The sequence below is a fragment of the Lissotriton vulgaris genome, chromosome 5 (assembly GCF_964263255.1).
Source record: "Lissotriton vulgaris chromosome 5, aLisVul1.2, whole genome shotgun sequence".
Taxonomy (NCBI): domain Eukaryota; kingdom Metazoa; phylum Chordata; class Amphibia; order Caudata; family Salamandridae; genus Lissotriton; species Lissotriton vulgaris.
Window position 1 is genome coordinate 859,449,972 of NC_141693.1, and position 18,636 is coordinate 859,468,607.

The window sequence follows — 18,636 nt, forward strand, 5'->3', positions numbered from 1 at the left end:
AGCATTAATGACCTCCGAAAAGAGCAGGTATGACCCTTCAATACCGTACAAGCGATAGTAGTCACACAATCAAGGATAAAAGGGGGCGGGGTAGTGCTTTTCCTCTCTTAGTGTACTACTACTCATAAACCCTGAACAATTAGTACTCAATCCCAACCCCCATGAGGGGCGCCATAGCATGTCACACAAGTAACTCATACTTCATTGTATCTAGTGGTTCAGACAGACCATCAAAGTGGATGATTCTTCCTTAGTTATAGGCAGGCACAAGTCGAGGGTACACGCAGGTAGACGACGGCCACCCACTCTTTTCACAGGGTGGACACCGTCCCCACTACCAAGAAGTTGGGGCCCAATCAATTAGGCTGCACTTGTCCTGTGTAATTTTCCGACACAGAGAAATACATCTGTTTTCCGTTATAAGCAAGAACGTGAGGGGGCTTTTATTTTCCCCTCCAGCTGGGGTTACAAGACAAAGGGCCTATTTCAAGAGGTCATCAGCTTCTGCCTTTCCTCCAGTATGATCCTGTCTGGGAGCTATCCGAGTCTCACACCTGCAGGCCAATACAACAAAGGCACACAACATGCACTTCACAAGCACTTAAGAGAAACTACGATTTGCAGGTCAGCTTTTGACTTTGATCAATCCCTGGATATTAGAGATATGCGTGCACTGTCAGAATGCCAGATGTAGCAGTCTATACGAGTAGGTCCACCAATTACAATTTTAAAACCAGAAATTTTAGTTTTACTTTCATAGTACTACTGATCCCAATGTAGGGTGTCAAAGCGCTTTACATCATACCACACATTATTCACTGACAATAAATAATACTGGTGTGCAAATTAATGTACTGGATGTGTTACATAAAATGATGCGGGTCACAGCGTGCAGGAGCCCTATGCCATGAAATCACTTACATATTGTCTTACTTGGTTAGTCCCCCTATTTCTTTTTTTAGGACCGCTGCCCTGGTTATAGGTGCTGCAATAATCCCTTTCCATTGATTACTCTTTCGGGTGAGAATCACTATATAAATGTAGTAAGTTACTACAAGGCTGATTAACTGGTAAGGCATGACAGTGAGCAAACATTCCTAAGATTGGACATAACCACACTTTGTAAGTCAGTAAATTGAGTGCCATTAAATTGGAAGATCAGTAACTAGTTACTTGAAGTTTTAAGGATTGCAATACCAAGTGCGTTATCATAAACAAGTTGCCAGTGTTAGGATGTAGGGGTGAATACTCCTAAGTGCTTGATGTAAAGCCAAATTTGTTTTTGGGATCCTGGGTGCCATTAAAAAGGAGCACACATTTTGTCTGTGCTGTGATTTCCAGTCTGAGGTCAATAGGAGACATTGATACTTCTATGAGGGGGTAGCATTTTTTTAATCTTGCAACGTTTGTTAACTGACAATTTAACCCCTTCGCTGCGGCGGCTATTCCTCCGCAGCCCTAAGGGGGCGGGGCGGCCGAGCGGCGGGTCCATGCTGGTGACCGAACCGCTCCGTCACCAGCCGCGGTTGAGCTGTGCTGATGATGGAGCGGTTCCGCCATGGCCCCCCCGCTCAATAGAACGCCCAGCGCAGGCCCGGAATCCGCGCCGCGCAGGCGCGGAATCCCCGCCGTGCAGGCGCAGAATCTGCGCCGCGCAGGCGCGTCGGGCGGGCCATGACGGAACTGCTCCGTCATCAGCACAGCGCCACCGCGGCTGATGACGGAGCGGTTCCGTCATCAGCATGGAAAAGGTTAAAGTATGGTTGTGTGTCATCTGCTTGCAGGCTTACAGATGCTCATTTAAAAAAAATGTTTTTATCGTGCTTTTCGAATACAAGAACATAACATTCATGCATAACCACAATGTTACACTACCAGCGCTTACCACTTACTCACGGTTGTTCCAACATCTCACTTTCACTACACACTCCATTGCTGGGCATGGTGAATTGTTCTGCTAACCACCATAGGTCTCCTTCGCCCTGTTTCAAGTTTATGGTGATTCCTTTCCTGCTGTTGGACTGCTCTACCCTTACGTCACTTAGGGTATGTTGTATTGCTCCCTCCATTGCTCCCAGGTTTTGTTGTGTTTTTGCAGGAAGCCTCTAGGGCTACATACTGCCTATTCTGTCAGCAAGTAGTAATCCATCCCTTTTAACAATTGCGTCAACGCGGGTGGTGCGGGGGGATTGGAGAGCCACCATGCACACAATCCCTATCAGTAATTTTTTACCCCCGTTCCTGTCCCGCCTTGGAAACAGTCCCAAGATTGGCAGTTTCGAGTCGCGGTCTATTGGGATTCCGAGCACCGCTTCCAGTGTGCCGAATATTGAATACCAGTATCTCTGAATTACTTGACATTCTAACACCACCTGAATCAGAATACCACTAGCACTACTGCAGTGGAGGCATTCAGGACAGCTGCCCTGTCCAATTTTCCAGAACCTCAGTAGTGGATTCTATAGAGCACCTTGGCTTGCCGTCTGTATTTATCCAGTCAGTGCATGCCAAAGCTGTAGACAGCACAACAATATATTGTATTGGCATGCAGCTCGTATTTGCTTGTCATTTGTTCATAAAAGGTCATATGATCTGTCCGCCAGACGTCACCCAGTTTGGAGATTCCTAGCCTGCCCCATTTCTGGAGACCTTGGAGCCCGCTGTTTTGGCCAGCCATGTGACCATCCACAGCAGTGTCTCCCTTGTGAGCACCTTGTGCCATCACAACCAACACAGTGCCTCTCTCCAATTGATAAAAGGGAAAGCCCTGAGTGTTGGCAGGTTTTGTGGAAGTGCCTCCCCATACAGCCTGGATATGCAGCGTTCTGCGTTAGAGCAGTAAAGCTCAAGTTTCGTGGTCTGGTCTGGTCTTACCGGTCTCCAAATATTCACTCCTTAGTTGGGAGCATCTGAGCCACTCAGCAGTGTAGGGTTAGGTCCACCACTCCCAAGCCTCTGTCAGAGGGGAATTGCATGCACTTTCTGTGGGAGACTCTCAGGGCCGACCCTACCCAGACGTAGGTATTGATGCTAGCCTGCACTTCCGTCAGCCAGTGTGTGAGGACCTTGAAATGATAGTTTTTCAGGACATAGAGCAGTTGTGAAAGTGCCACCATTATGAAAAGATGTATGCACGCCATCATATTTAGGAGGAGGGCACTCCATCTCACCAGGTGTCCAATAGTTTTTCTAAGTGGAAGGAGATTAACCTTGGGTGAAGTACTACGCTATGCGTGCATAGTTTGCGAAGTTTGCGGTACTTCGCACTACGCAAATTGCACGTAGCACAGTGCAAACACGCGTAGCTGTCATTTGTTGCTTGCTCGTGGTCCTCAACGTCAATTTGGTAACCGCGAGTGATCAAAATGACATGCTGGTGAGACTTTTTCCTCATTCACGATCAACAACATCAAGTTGCAGATCGTGAATGTGGAAAATAAACCCCCGCGAGATTCTCAACGCAGGGAGGTCAGGTTTCTCATTGCAAGTGGACGCGTATGCTCGCACCTGCTTGAGATGAGAAACTACCAGTCCACGTTGAGAAAGCTGTCGCTCGAGTAGAAATCTACTCGAGTGGCAGAAAAGGACCGCTTGCACTGTGGAAGATGCGTTTGCACTGATCGCACAGTGCGGACAAGCATCCGGCACTGTGCAATCAGTACGAACAGCATTTTGCACAGTGCACGACGCAATTTGCGTAGCTCGCGTAGTGCATGTAGCTACGCATAGCGCTACTATACGAACTACGCTCAGGGTTAAAGGAGATTATCCATTCCCAGCAGGCCTCAGGGTGATTGGTTGCCACTATCGCGGTGCATCGCGGTCTGTAGGCCAGAGCTCCTGGCGTCGCCTACCTCCTGAGGTGTGGTAGCAGTTCTCTGATGTGCTCTGCTGTGTGTCCCATGAGGGGAATGACATGCGAAGGAAGGTAGGGCCTGCCACTCACCCACTCCACACTTCTGTGTCTCTGGGCAAAGAGTAGGTTGTTCTGATCCAGTGTCATTGCCTGGCAGGACCTCTCCCCTCCGAGGCTCCCATGTGGATCAGAATTGGAATGGAGGGACAGGCCACCTCACGTATCTCACGGCCTCTACTGCTGTGTCGGTAGCAGCAGGTGTCTCTTTGTGTGGACCTCACTCCTATGCCATCCTCCCAGGAATTCAGTCCGGTGTGCCCCCTCATCATCACCACCATCGCGGTCCGCATGTGGCCTCTGTGGGTATTGTCAGTCCTGTCTCCTCTCTCAGGTTTGGCAGCTGCCTGGGCGGTAGAAGGGGAGAGACTTGACCCCGGCAACAGGACAGGATGGATAGGGTACAGGGAGTCAGCCACCAGCACAGGGCGATCCAGCCTCAGAGGGGCCAGATGCTGAAGTATATTCAGGATTGGTGGGGAGCACAGGTATACTGCGCCCACCATTTTAGGCTGTCAGGCCACGTCCCGCTCACAGATTTTGCTGCAGGAAATCTGTTGACTCCCTTTTGAAAAATAATATCATGGTTGAAAGGCTGGAGACTGAGGGGCCTCACATATAGGTAGAGTAGTGGGGGATCTTGAGGTGTTCAATTTTACATATTAGAGCTAGTTTGTAATGAATGATCAATTAAAACCTTTACAAACTGTTAGAAAAAGATAGAATCATACAGTATGTGATAAAACCATATAATAAAAGTATAGGTCATTGAATACAGGTAGAAAGAATTTGGACCACTTTTAAAAAGCAGGGTAGGAAGCATTTGTGACACATAACAGAGCAAACCTGTGCACATAAAATTAAGCGATGTGCAAAATACGCAGAACACAAACCTGTTATAAAGTGATAAATATAGAGAATACAGGCAGTTAAGAATCAGCGGAGCCATTTTAAGGGATATGTTTGTAATAGGTTATAAATAAAGTTTTGTGATTACAGACAGGGGACAAGCACAGTAAGCAGGCAAGGTTCACCGCTGTTTGATATGAATAATGTATTGTTGTTAGACCTGACATCTTTGCCATGGTTTTTCTTGACATTTTGCCTCTGACCTCCTACTTTTGCTGACTCATTTGTGTTAAATTTAAGACTCTGGGCACTTTGCCACTGCTAACAAGTGCTAAAGTGCATGTGCTCTGTGCTTAAACATGGCAACATTGGCTTATCCACAACTGGAATATTTAATGTACTTATAGGTCCATAGTAAAGTGTACTACATGTGCCCAGGGCCTGTAAATTAAATGCCACTAGTTGGTCTGCAGCACTGATTGTGCCACCCACTTTAGTAGCCCTTTAAACATGTCTAAGGCATGCCATTGGAAACCCTGTGTGTGCAAGTTTAAACTGCCATGTACACTTTGCAAGTTAAAACCCTTGCCATGTCCAAACCATCCCTTTTAAAACATATAAGTCACTCCTAAGGTAGGTCCTGAACAGCCCCATGGGCAGGGTTCAGTGTATTTTAAAAGCTGGACATGTGCTTTTAAGTTTGACAAGTCCTGGTAGTGAAAAACTCTTACGTTTGTTTTTCACTACTGCAAGGCCTATCTCTCCCACAGGTTAACATTGGGATTACTTTATAAGGGTAATTTCCAATTGGGAGAAGATAGACATTTCAAGTTTGGTACTCTGGACTCTCAATTTAAAATCACAACTTATGGTAAAGTTGGATTTTAAATTGCACGTCATAAAATGCCACTTTTAGAAATTTAGAACACAAAACAATTAACCCGGCTCTGTACTACGGTACACTCCTACTACTCATGGAGTAACGAACAGTCAACTCTTTTATCTCTCCGAATGGAATTTTTATGAGACCATTCCTGTTTCTTTAGAAGTTAATCAAAAATATGTTTTGTGACTGAAAAAGAAGCATAGACTAATCAAATTCACACATAATCTTACACGTATATGCAATTCACAGTAACATACACTTAAAGACAAAAATGGACTTAAAACTATAAAAAAAATTATTAGCAACAGCTTGCAACATGACAAAATCAGCAAATGAATTCATATATCAATCTGATGGCAAATCACATTTTTAATAACATTTCCATCATATACAAAATTTAGTAATAAACAGGAACATATCCAATGTTATGAACCACATATGTTATTCCAGCACCAGCGTCAAAAGAGTATCTGAATAGTGTATCAATCCTTTATCCAATAGTTTCATTCAACACTCGCAGCATTCAGAATTCACTAAATGCCTCCCAAATTGGCACTATTCAGATACTCTTTTGACGCTGGAGCTGGAATAACATGTGTGGTTCATAACTTTGGATATGTTCATGTTTATTACTAAATTTTGTATATGATGTAAATTTTTGTCTTTAAGTGAATGTTATTGTGAATTGCAAATACGTGTAAGTTTATGTGTGAATTTGATAAGTCTATGTTTCTTTTTCAGTTCAAAAAAATGTTTTGATTAACTTTTAAAGAAACAGGAATGGTCCAATAAAAATTCAATTCGGACAGATAAAAGAGTTGACTGTTCGTTACTCCATGAGTAGTAGGAGTGTATGGTAGTACGGAGCCTGGTTCATTGTTTTGTGTTCTGAATTTTGAATAACCCTACCTGGCCCCCGTCCTTTGGGCTTAACCCCTATAGGTTTTTGCACTTTTAGAAATTTGGCATTTTCTTACTTTAACCATTCTGTGACTTCTGCCTGTCTCCGAATACACACCTAGGGTGGGTGACAGCTGGGCTTTGTGCATTCCCTCCAGACAGCCACAAATAAATGGAGCTTAGGTGTGACTGATGCACCATCAATATCGTGATGGGCCGTCCTGGGCAGGATGGGAGGAAGGAGCTGACACTTACACTTGAATAGGCTGTGCCAGGCCCCAAACAAAGGGATGCATACCCCACAGTGATTCTGGAGCCATGGCAGAAGGGCAGGGACTCTGTGCACTTCAAAGGTCTCTCTTTTAAGTCTCCCCCATTTCAAAGGCACAACTGGGAATAAGTATGGGACCTCAGACATCACCACCTCAGTACACGTCTGGACTTGAGGATACTCTGCCCGAAAGAAAAACTGGTGAGCTGCTGAAAGGACTGTCACTCTGCTAGATAATGCAGGAATTTTCTGGACTCCTGCTCTGCTGTGCCTGCCCTGCTGCCTTCCTTCCCTAGGAGTGAGAAGGACTGGACCTGCATCTCTACCACGCAGAACCAAAGTGACTCCAAGGCCTTGCTGGCATGCCTTCTGTTCTGAAGTCTCAGGGACATCAAAGACTTCCAACAACCCTGCTACAGCGCCAGGGCTCTGCCAACTGTGAGGATTGCCCTGCCAAGTGGTGCCAATCCAGCCCTTTGGCTTTGGAAGTGTGTTTTCTGTGCTGCTACTAGCAAAATTCACGCATTGATGGGGAACCGATGCATGTCCTTTGGTTCCGACGAATTGCCTGCTTCCAGGGCATCGCATTGCTGGCTGCGCAGTTTAACGACAACACATTGCCTACATCAGAAGAAGCTGCTGACAACACATCTCGATTTGCGTGGCTCAGAATCGACATGGCCTACATCCGAAAGGATCGAGGATGATGCATTTCCTCCTCTGCTCCATTCATCGGGCCTCCGCCGACGATGCAATAAGATACTTTACGATGGGACAAGGTTGGTCTCTGTGTCCGGCATGCTCTCCATCGTGGTCGGCCGGAACTTTTGGATTTGACCTGGTCAAGCACGGCAACGTAGCCCCAGTTGGTGCTTTATGCTTTTCAACACTACATTTCAGTTTATTCTTTACAAATTAATAATTCCAGTTATCCTTATTGGATTAAATTAAGCCCTATTATTCTATGCAGATGTGGTATATTTATTATTGTTTGGAGTTTTTACTGTTGTACTGTATTAAGGTATAACGTGTTTACACAACTACTTTACACATTCAGATAAGCCTGCCTGCTCTATGCCAAGCTACCAGAGGGTGAGTACAGGTTAATTTAGACTGTGTATTTGACTTACCCTAAGAAGGATTGTGGGCCCTACTTGGACAGGGTGCATACCTCTGCCAACTAGAGACCCAGTTTCTAACAATTGTGCACTGTGAGGGCTGTCAAAGACCAACTGTTTTGCCAGGATCAGAACTCATACAGAGAGCAGCTGATTTTCAGTGGTGGAGGGGTGTCATTTATGTGTATTTAAAGGAGAGTGCACAATGAATATGAACAGAAGGATGTTATCTGCGCACATACAGCAAGGATGTTTAGGAGAGCTCTGACTGTTAGGGCATGGAATGTGTTCCATTTTAAAATGAGGGAATGGATTGGAGCTTGTAGGAATGGGGAAACGAGCATTACAATGCAGTCATTACAACACACTACTTTTACAGCGCAGCTGTTACAACGCAACTGCCTTAATATCGCATGCCATTACAGCACATGCCACTACAACGCATGCCATTTCAACGTATTATAAGGTAAGCAATGGGGATTTTTTAGTTTTAGGTTGGGTATGGGTTTTGGGGTACATGGGGATAGTATTTTTACCCCTACACTATCTAACACTTACCCTACTGTTGCACTCACTGGAGTGGGAATAGTAATTTGTACACCTACACTATCCAACACTTTCCCTACTGTTGCACTCACTGGAGTGGGATTAAGTAATTTTTACACCTACACTATCCAACACTTACCCCCCTGTTGCCCCAAAAGTATTATGCGTTGTATTGGTATGCGTTGTAATGGTATGCGTTGCAATGGTAGTTTCTAAAAATGCGCTGTAATGGCATGCATTGTTAAATCATGTGTTGTAATGGTAGTTACGATGTAAACACCGCATTGTAAAGGTAAGCGTTGTAATTGTTTGCATTATAACGTCATATATTCGTAGGAATGTCAATGTGTCATCTGATCTTTTTGATGTATTCTATGAACACTGTGTTGATGACAGAAGATTACTCTATGGAGTGTGCTATTGAAGTCTGGATTAGTGTTGATGTTCATTCTGACTGATAGGACTTGACCGTTGGTTGTTGGCCTGCTATATGTTCGCAAATGTGGCATTAACCTCAATGTTCAGCATACTTTTACTGCGATGGACAACAACTTCTTGAAGGAGTAGGTCTACAGAAAAGAATTTGAATGACCTGGTTAGCATTTTGATTGGTTTGGTTGGTCTGCGTTGGGTGCTTCACAATGAAAAACGATGAAAAGCATGGAGGGCTGGTCGGTCTGGTTGTGGTCTTGAGCTGTATGCAGAGGAGGACAAGGTGTTTTGCTATGATAAGGTATCTCCTTGAAATTGTGGCGGGTTGTGGCATTTTGTGTGAGATCAAGTATGGCATGCAGCAGGAAAATGAGTAGAAAATGGCTCAAGGAAAGTCCCATTCCTTTTTTATCGATCCCTCTCTCACGGTTGCAGTTATCAATGGAAATGTTTAGTGGGCTCCTGTGTGAATAAGTCAAGTTGAACTTACTGCTCAAAGAAGCATTTGTTACAGTCATATTTGTCAATATAGATATTTTTTGCTGTTTTATATAGTGCAAACTCAACACGAAGGTATCAGAGCGCTTTACATGTGTACCAATTGCATTACAGAGGGACACATTCACTTTTTATGCACAGGGAGATTAAGTGATTTTCCCAGAATCACAGGATGTTTTTAGCCTCCCGCCAGACTCGAACCTGGTTCCCCAGCTTCAGGGTAACCGATCTAGCCCTTGAGCCACATCCTCTGAGGTGTAATGGAGGGTTTCTGTGCGTAAAAAAGGGTGAAGGTAGGAGTGGACTCCCTAAAATATAATATCTGTCACTTTTATGCAAACAAAACTGGGAATTGCTGCACTCCAAGGGTAATAGGGTGTATCCAAGTCATTCAAAATTCAAATGGTTAGGGTGCTGAAGATGTTCACCTCCTGTTCCTAGAGGTGCAAATGAGTAATGCATCAGGAAAACCTTACACCGTGTAAGGGTAAAATCTAAAGCACTTGTTTGGCGACACAAATCGTTGTATTCCAAAAATTGATAGAGAAAGCCAATAGGCTTTTCTTAAGTTGATGCCATATTTATTCAATCTGTAATATGAATCATATTGCGTCATATAATAAATATTCCATCAGGAAATTCATTGAGTTAAGGAGCATCAATGGTATCTTCAATAATCCATTGTCATCACGTAAATGCGTTGAAAGTGTCTCCCCGATGCATTTGACCTAGACCCTGCGCGCTCCTACACTTGCTTTAACCCACATAGTTACCACCCTCATACGCATTATTTTTCTGTCACTTCGTTTTCCGATCAAGTTCTTCACGGTATCGTTCAGGTTGCTCACCTATGCACTTGGCGTTTTCTGAAAAGATTCACTAATTAACATTGTCACACCAATTGGGCTTCACTTAGAGTGCCATTTTCCACTTCGGTTATTAATTCTCATCTGTGTGACTTGTCACCAGTTCGCCTATGTTTATTACTCTCTGAAGGCACTCATCTTTTAAACTGCCTGTGACATTTTTTATGCCATTCACAGATACGCATTTGGGTCTCTCATAGATGCATTCCCCCCTTGGATTGCGATACATGTGTTTCTTTGTACGTTTTCTTGAGATAATTTCCCCTGAAGAAGAGCTAAGGCTCGAAATGCATCGGGGAGACACTTTCAACGCATTTACGTGATGACAATGGATTATTGAAGATACCATTGATGTTCCCTAACTCAATGAATTTCCTGATGGAATATTTATCATATGGCGCAATATGATTCATATTAAAGATTGATTAAATATGGCATCAACTTAAGAGAAGTCTACTGGCTTTCTCTACCACTTTTTGGAATACAGCGACGTGTGTTGCCAAAGGAGTGATTTAGATTTTAACCTTACACAGTTTAAGGTTTTCCTGTTGCGTTACTTTAATGCAAACAGCATCAGACTGGTTTGTATCTAATTGAGAGACAACCTAGTGTGGTTGGTGTGGTTATAATCCTGTTGTGAGTATACTTACTAAAAGGCCACAATGAGACCTCCTCTCTTAGTTGCATATGCAGGGACATTGTCTTGCAAGGAACTGCAGATAACCATTCTTTCTTTTTTCTTTCCCAAATTTTTAAATAGTAGCCTGTGCCCTTTAAAATATTTCTAGATCGGGGACATGTCAGGGGAAGCAGCCAGTGTTTGCCAGTGTTTCCCCTCAACGCTGCCTGACATGATTCCCCAGATTCCTCATCATATACCAAATAAAAAGTCTATGGCGTTTTAGGTGATCCGTTTTTTATTGACTGAGGTTAAATACCAAATCCAGTAAAGCGCTCTGATACTCTTGGGTCCAGCTAGCGCTATATAAAACCTTTAAAATAAATAAATAAATAATTTACAAAGCAGTTGCCACGCCATTTGCAGCACTGGTAACTTTTCAATATGGCCACAGACCATTAACGCACACCACACCGAATCACAATTAAGAAAGGGCGCCCCTTTGACACCCTCAACAGAATTATGATTCATAACAACTCAGCCTGCCTCTCAATAGTGGATTAGTACCATACCGTACTGTAGTAAATAAAAAAAACTGTGATTTTGTGAATCATTGGGTTTACAACTGCAAGATGATTTAGTACATTCGGTCCTTGGTTTCCAGGTGAAACAAGGTGTTGGATGTACAGAAACATATACTTAACTCACCAGGGCATCACCAAATCTGCAACTGTCAGACCTGCAAATAAAGGGAAGAAAAGGAAGAAACATCACCAGGTTGTATATCTTTTAAAATTCTACAAAAAGTACCAACTATTATGTTCGGGCGTTCAGAGGCACATTCTGGCAACATAAGACCACATTACCTTAAGTCTCCGGACTACTTACAATGTCAGACTCCATATCCAGACCCCGAATACACACCCCATCAATGAGCTTGAAATTATTCGAGCAGCTCATAGAGAAAACAGCTATTCACGCCACTAGCCTAACAGAATAAAAACAAGCAATGCAACAGGTCTCGCGTTTACAAGAGTTTGAGTTAATGGCATTGTAAATGACAATGCCTTTTATATTATGTTTTTTTTTAAAACAGATAAATAAAAGCCATTGTCATTTACAATGCCAATTGCTTTAACTCTAGCAAATGCAATAGGTATTGCAATGCAAATGTGTTAGACGAGAGCATTTCCTGCCTTTTCCGGCCTGCAAGAGAAGGCAGGACAAAGCTCTTTGAGAAAATAGTGCTCAGAGGCTGTGATTAAAGCCTACTGAGCAACAACACACATTAAAGTGTCGTCCTCATGAGAGGTTACCAAATTGGAAAAGATGGTACTTAGGAGGGACTACTAAGCCTACTGACTAATGAAAGGCCACAGTTTACAATGGACAATGACACAAGCCAATGAAAAAACTGGGTGGAGAGAGGGCGGAGCTTCACATCCATACCTTAATGCAGCATGCCCCGCAGAGCAGCGTATGCCCTGCCCAGGCGCGACCTAAAAAACTCAAGTACCCTTCTAACTGGTGGCTGCTCACATGCGGTCTGTCCGATACGGGAAGAACTACGGACAATGGAATATTCTCTTTGGGGGAAATTCTTGTTTAAAAGCTGCTTAGTAAATATCTTAAATTCTGCTTATATGTAACAATTTAATACCATTATAATTTCTTACTAAGCTAAGGGGAGAAGAATATATGGTAAATAAATAATCTGTGAACCCCTTTTCTCAAATAAGGTTTAGCAAAGTGTTGCATGAGTTGAAAAGAATAGATCTGAGACTGTATTACATAAAGTGCCCCAGGGGCGCAACAGGCATTTGCACCCGCTCTGCGCACCCACTGGACATTTTGGTATTACAGAAGGGGGTGCAGACGCTTGTGCGGCCCCTTCTGTAATACTAATAGCGCTAGCGCGCATAAAGCACCAGTGCTATCTTCAAGGGGCATTCCCTCATTTGCATGGGGGCATGCCCCATGCAAATGAGGAAATCCCTTTGCCTCTGCACCTGTGCCGTATTACTGACGTGGGCGCAGATACAAAGAATTCCTCAGGAGGCGCACTGAGAGTGGTTGCCATCAGTGTGCCCTCTGATGGCAGCCATCTGGAGGGAGAACAGGGGATCCCATGGACCATCCAGACATCCCCTTGCAGCCCCTCCGTTTTCACAAGAATGTTTGGCCCCCTGGGCAGCTGAGTTCGTGGCTGCCCTGGGGGCAGCGCATGCATGGCAATAGGTAGGGCGCATTTTCACTGTTAGAGCCCGACACACCTTTTCAAAGGTGCAACCAGCGCAAACAATGTAAATGAGAAATTACCACTATACAGCCTCAGAAGGTTGAAGATTGGATTTCTAAGCCTGGGAGAGAACGTGAATGGTGCCCATTAAACCCTACCTCACTAGGTTTTTCCTTCAGCTATTCCTTTGCGTACAGTCTATCTTCACTCCAAGCCCACCAGGCAATGCACTGTGGGTCCTGTGTATAGGCTGTACCCTTTCCCCATGCCCTGACTCTATTCATGCTTGCCCAGAACCTAACGGGCACAGTCCTCAAACACAACCCCGAGGGATGTGGCTACTAGGTATATCCTATGGTTACACCTTGCACCAAGCTCCCAGGTTCCCCATAATTCTTTGGATTTCTATCCCTTTGTCTATGACATCCATGTTGTTTTTGGTAATATGTGTTCTTTCAATTTTACATAGTAGTCGGTCAAGTACAAATTTAAACATATGAACACCAAATCCTAATTCTTATACCTGTAAGGGATTATAGTACAGTTCTTAACCCACATCATAAATAAGATTAATTTCAAGGAAAACAGCAATTTTACCCCACCAAGGTGTATTCTGCTCCTCACCAAGGTTGTGAGTGCTCATCACTTGTTTCCACTCGCCAGACAACGACAAACTTTTAATCTGCGTTGAAGGCTGGTAGTGAGCTTTGGTGGTGTGGAAGTGTGTAGGTGACATGCCGTCCCGTTCCGAAACCGCCAAATTCAGAATCAGGCCCTAAGTGTGCTCACTCATGAGCTTTGTGCCATTTTTCTGACGTTTCCTTCAGGGAAACGTGATTTTTTCTACTCTGGAATCTGTAGTGTGCACTATCTTTCCTAAGTGCCAGAGTGAGCTACCTTTGCCCTTCAAATTGCCCAGACTGTTTTAGAACATATTTCCTGAATTCGAACAGTCAGTTCATAAATCTGGTAGTGGCTGCTGGAGTCAAGTGTTTTTTTATCATCATAAGTGAGAAATAGCAACAAAATCTACATATTGGCTCATAAATGTCAGGTGGGTAAAATGATTGCTATTGGTTGGGTAACAATAACACTTAATGTGGGCAGGGCTTAAAACTGGAAAACTGAAGGATGAAGTACTACTGAAAAATAATCCATTAAAATAGATTTTAAAATCCATTGATAAGTGCCTCACCTCCTGATGGGCAGGAGTGTGTTCATCATGTTTTTACATAGTCAGGGTAGGTTTTCATTAACTAGCTGAGTTAGTTCACAAGTATAACAGTCATTGGCAGAGCCAATAGGTTTGTCTGCCAGTTATTTGCCAATTCTTGTTTTGTCATGGCTTTTGCTAAACTTTATTTTTCCTGAAGCTGCCGGGAGTTCTTTGACCTAAAAAACCATTGAATAATGGCAAACATGTTTTTTGTTCTCAAACGCACACATTGCCATAGTACTCTGTGCACTGAAGGGAAATATTTTGTGTGTGGATATGCTCCATGTGAAAGGGAAGCCTGTCATAACTCCTAGGAAAGTCAGCCTGTGGCTAAAGCTGGCTGACGTATTGCCCCTTGATGCATATTTGAGTGGGTTGGAGAAAATGTGAATGGCCTAACCAGAGAAGTGGATGAAATGTGGGTGAAAAGCCCTACAAGTAACTATGTCATACTCATTATTTTAGTAAAATTGAAAGGTCTTGAGTAACACAGACCTTAAAAAAGCCAGTCATTCTGCCACTATCTTTGATGAAGAAGGAAAGGAAGAATGTAAATGTATTGCGACTTATATAGCGCATGTATCACCCGAAGGAATCAAGGCGCTTGACTTGGGAACCCGTCCTGGCTTTTTCCCTGTGAGATAACCCCTACTGGGCATCCCCAAGGTGAAAGCCAGGCATCCCGCAGTGGGTGGGCCACCATAGTGGAGATTAAGCAAGCTATTGCCCAGAGTTGCAGCCTGGGACCCCATGATTAGAGCAGGCACCAAGGCGAGAATTATCGAGTCTGTGGACATTTTGGGCTCAGGACCCTGCCGCGTAGAGAATTGAACCCTGGTCCCGGGCCAGACCTCTGCATCAGGGTCTGCCGCTCTAATCAGTGAGCCACACTCCTCCACTAGAAGAAAGAGACAAAGAAAGGAAGAAAGAAAGAAAGAAAGAAAGAAAAAAGAAAGAGAAAGAAAGAAGAATGAAGAAAGAAAGGAAGAAAGAAAGAAAAAGGAAGAACGCAAAAAAGGAAGAAAGGAAGGAAACCTGGACAAAGAACCATTGGTGAAATTGAGTCCAGAATTATAAATAAAAAGAGGAACATTTAATACAGAACAGTTTCAAATGGATGCAATCTGTTATGCTATGAAATACCAGCGCTGAGATAAAATAAGGACGGTCAAAAGGAATTTTAAAACAGCATTGGCAGGAGACAGAAACTGATAAAGCATGGAATGTGGGTTGTTTACACATAAACCTATAAACACAAAGCAACACTAAAGCAATAGTGAAGTAGAAAGAAACATTGACACTGAAAGGAACTATAGAGTGTGCAGATGTTCTCACTGAGATAGCAAAATGCAGTCACTCAAAGTTAATTTAGCCCATGGCTGAAGTAGGCTGACCAATTGCCCGATGCCATATACTGTAGAGGGTAGAAGCAAAATGTGAATGGCACAGCAAGAGGCCAAATAGATGAGGAGAGGTGCCTGAAAGCCCCGTGAAGTAAATTATATAAATGTAACATTGGAGGAAATTTAGGTCAGAGCTAATGCCAGACCTAAAAATCAAAAGTTATTGACTAACACCAGACCTAATAATGGCTGCTGGAGTCAAGCCATGTTATTTTTCTGCTAACCATAAGTGGAAAAGCAAAAATAAACTATTATTGGAAAAGCTTAATAGTCTTATTTTGGCTATTTAGAGCAATGATTTTTATTGCAAGCATAAGCCATCATACTAAAAGCATCATAAAAACATGATGCCACCTAAAATGGGCACTGTAAGCTTGCAATAAAAATCTGAAATTTAAAAAACATTTACTACTGTTTTTTTTTTACTCGTGAGGTTTTTGAAATACCAAGTTTTTCTGTTGTGGCATGATTTTTTAATCATTATATATGACGTAGACGAGTACTCAAATTGCAGGCAGCTACTTTATTAATATGTCACTTACACATTTTATTAACTAAATTACTAAATTATACAATAAAATCGGAAAATAATCACCCCGACATGCAAGCATACAAAATGGTGGGCATTTGAAGCTAAAATAAAAAAGAATACATACACACATTTTAAATCAGCTTTGTCGCTGAAGAGAAAGATTAGGATGATGTGAACAATGTACACAGACTTTCTGCCATCACTGAAAAATATTGTAGCCAATGAGTAAAATGGGACGAACCCTTATCCTATCCTGTATGCTGGGTTGGAAGAGAAGCAAACTGGGTGGGACAGCTAAGCAGACCAATAGCTGAAGCCTGCTTATCAAAAGCCCCTCTCTGTATATATAGTATGTAGTTAAAAAAAAAACACAGTCTGGAGAGGCAACTGTCTTAGAGACAAAACATAAACATGACATATTGGCTATTCCCAGGCATGCAAGTCTATGATTTAGATCATAATTTAGAATCTTCTTGAAGGGAAAATAGCATTTACGTGACTTGCCTCAAGTATGATTGTGGAGTGCTCATTCTTCCCCCCGTAGTCCCAGCATCAGCCGCGACTCCTGCGGGTAAGCGCGGTGGGGTGGTGGGGCAGGGCGGGGCACAGGGAGGGAGTCAACAGACAACGGAATAAGATAAAGAAAATTTTAAAATCCTATTCCGTCATCTGTCGACTTCCCCTCACCCCATCTCGCTTACTTGCAAGACCTTCGGCTGCCCAGCATGTCTTTTTACCTCAGAGGTTCATGAGAAATTGTGTCTCACCTAGTGGCATAGCAAGTGTACCGGGGACACTAATGCAAATAAGAATACCATTGTACGACTGGACATCAGATGGGAATCCAAAAAAATGTTGGCGTACACGGGACTCTTTCCCCCACTGAGCAGAATTCCACTGCACCTAAACACAGTAATGATAGATTTCTCCTGTGTCAGCCAATCACATTCCATTTCCAGTAAAATCTCAGCAGCACTGACTTGATCATGAGCATATCACTACATTTTCTCCAACATTCTCTTTTTATTTTCTCACAAGACGCTGAATGGACTTATACTGAAAATTAAGATCCTTCAAATGCTTTTGGTTAAAGGCAGGGATAGATCATGCATAAGTAGTTGGCCTTTTGCTACCCCATATGTATTGTATGTATGTATGAATGTGGTATTTGTATAGCGCCCCTTAGTCATAAGGTTGCAGACCTCTGGACAGAGTCAAAGGCAAGCATGCAGTCATTGTGTGATGGGAACTGTAACAGACGTGTACTTTTACTGCCTTTTGATGTTCCTTAAAGAGGTTCATCTTTAACTCTTTCCTAAATTAGAGCAGCCTTGGGGCGGTCCTTTTGGATAAGGAGATGTTGTTCCAAATACTGGGTGCAAAGATGGAAAAGGACTGTTGCTTTGTGTTTTTCTTTATTACACTTCTTCATCTCCAGTCTGATGGTGGTCTGGCTGCGATTGTGCACAGATTCACAAGAGATGGTGAACTTGCCTGCCAAATAAGTAGGGGTGTTGGTCATGATTTCTTTGCAAATGTAACAGCTGGTTTTGAAGTTGGTGTGCCCTGACAAGGGGATCCAAAGCAGTTCCACCAGGATGGGTGTGCTGTGATCATATTTCTTCAGTTGTTGATGAGGTCTGCTGCAAATATAGGCTGCTTTTAACAGGGGCCAAGGCACATTGCAATCCACATTCAAGAGTATGAGGGCTTGAATAGCAGTTATGAATTTACTTTCTGCTATAATTGGTTTCCCTTTCTTTAGACGTGACAGCGGCTGCAAGGCCATCTTTGTGATTTTTTCTATGTATTCCTTGAATGTGAGATTGGTGCCAGAGTCCATCCAAATGACTATGCATGCAGTGAAAGTTGAAGTTCGAAGCCATCAGCTTTCATGTAATTGAACCAGGTATGTATTATTTATTGATTGATAACAGAAATTCTATCTTGGTTTGGTTGAGCTTCAGGCAAGCTCTGGACATTAAGGTCTGGATGAGATGCAGAAAGTGTTTGAGGCATTGGATGTCTAGAGCTGAGGTAACTTTCAAGTAGAGTTCTGTATTGTTGTCATATTGGTGAATGCTTATGCTACTATAGCTGAGTAGAGCCTAATGGACCTCCATGTAGAGATTAAAGATGACAAAGGCAGTATGTAACCCTTGGGGTACATAACCATTGATAGGGATCTTTTAGGAGTTAGAAGTGCATTATTCATTCTTGGCTCCACAAAGTACTTTTGTTTTGTTTATTTTTTGTAGATTTTGTAATGGACCAGTTTCCTGTTTTTTACAGACATTGTGCACTGTATGCATCATTTTGACTAGGGTAACATCCTTTTGCAATCTAAA

At 43.0% G+C, this 18,636-nt stretch overlaps 1 protein-coding gene across 1 annotated transcript in view; it reads right to left on the reverse strand.

The window, feature by feature from the left end:
* Window positions 1–18,636, reverse strand: part of LOC147711708 (heparan-alpha-glucosaminide N-acetyltransferase-like) — a 1,547,073-nt gene that overhangs the window by 628,009 nt on the left and 900,428 nt on the right. Inside the window, exon 9 of the mRNA XM_086920225.1 lies at window positions 11,607–11,637. Within this exon, the coding sequence (XP_086776351.1) occupies window positions 11,607–11,637 (31 nt within the window). The remainder of the gene's footprint in view (window positions 1–11,606; window positions 11,638–18,636) is intronic.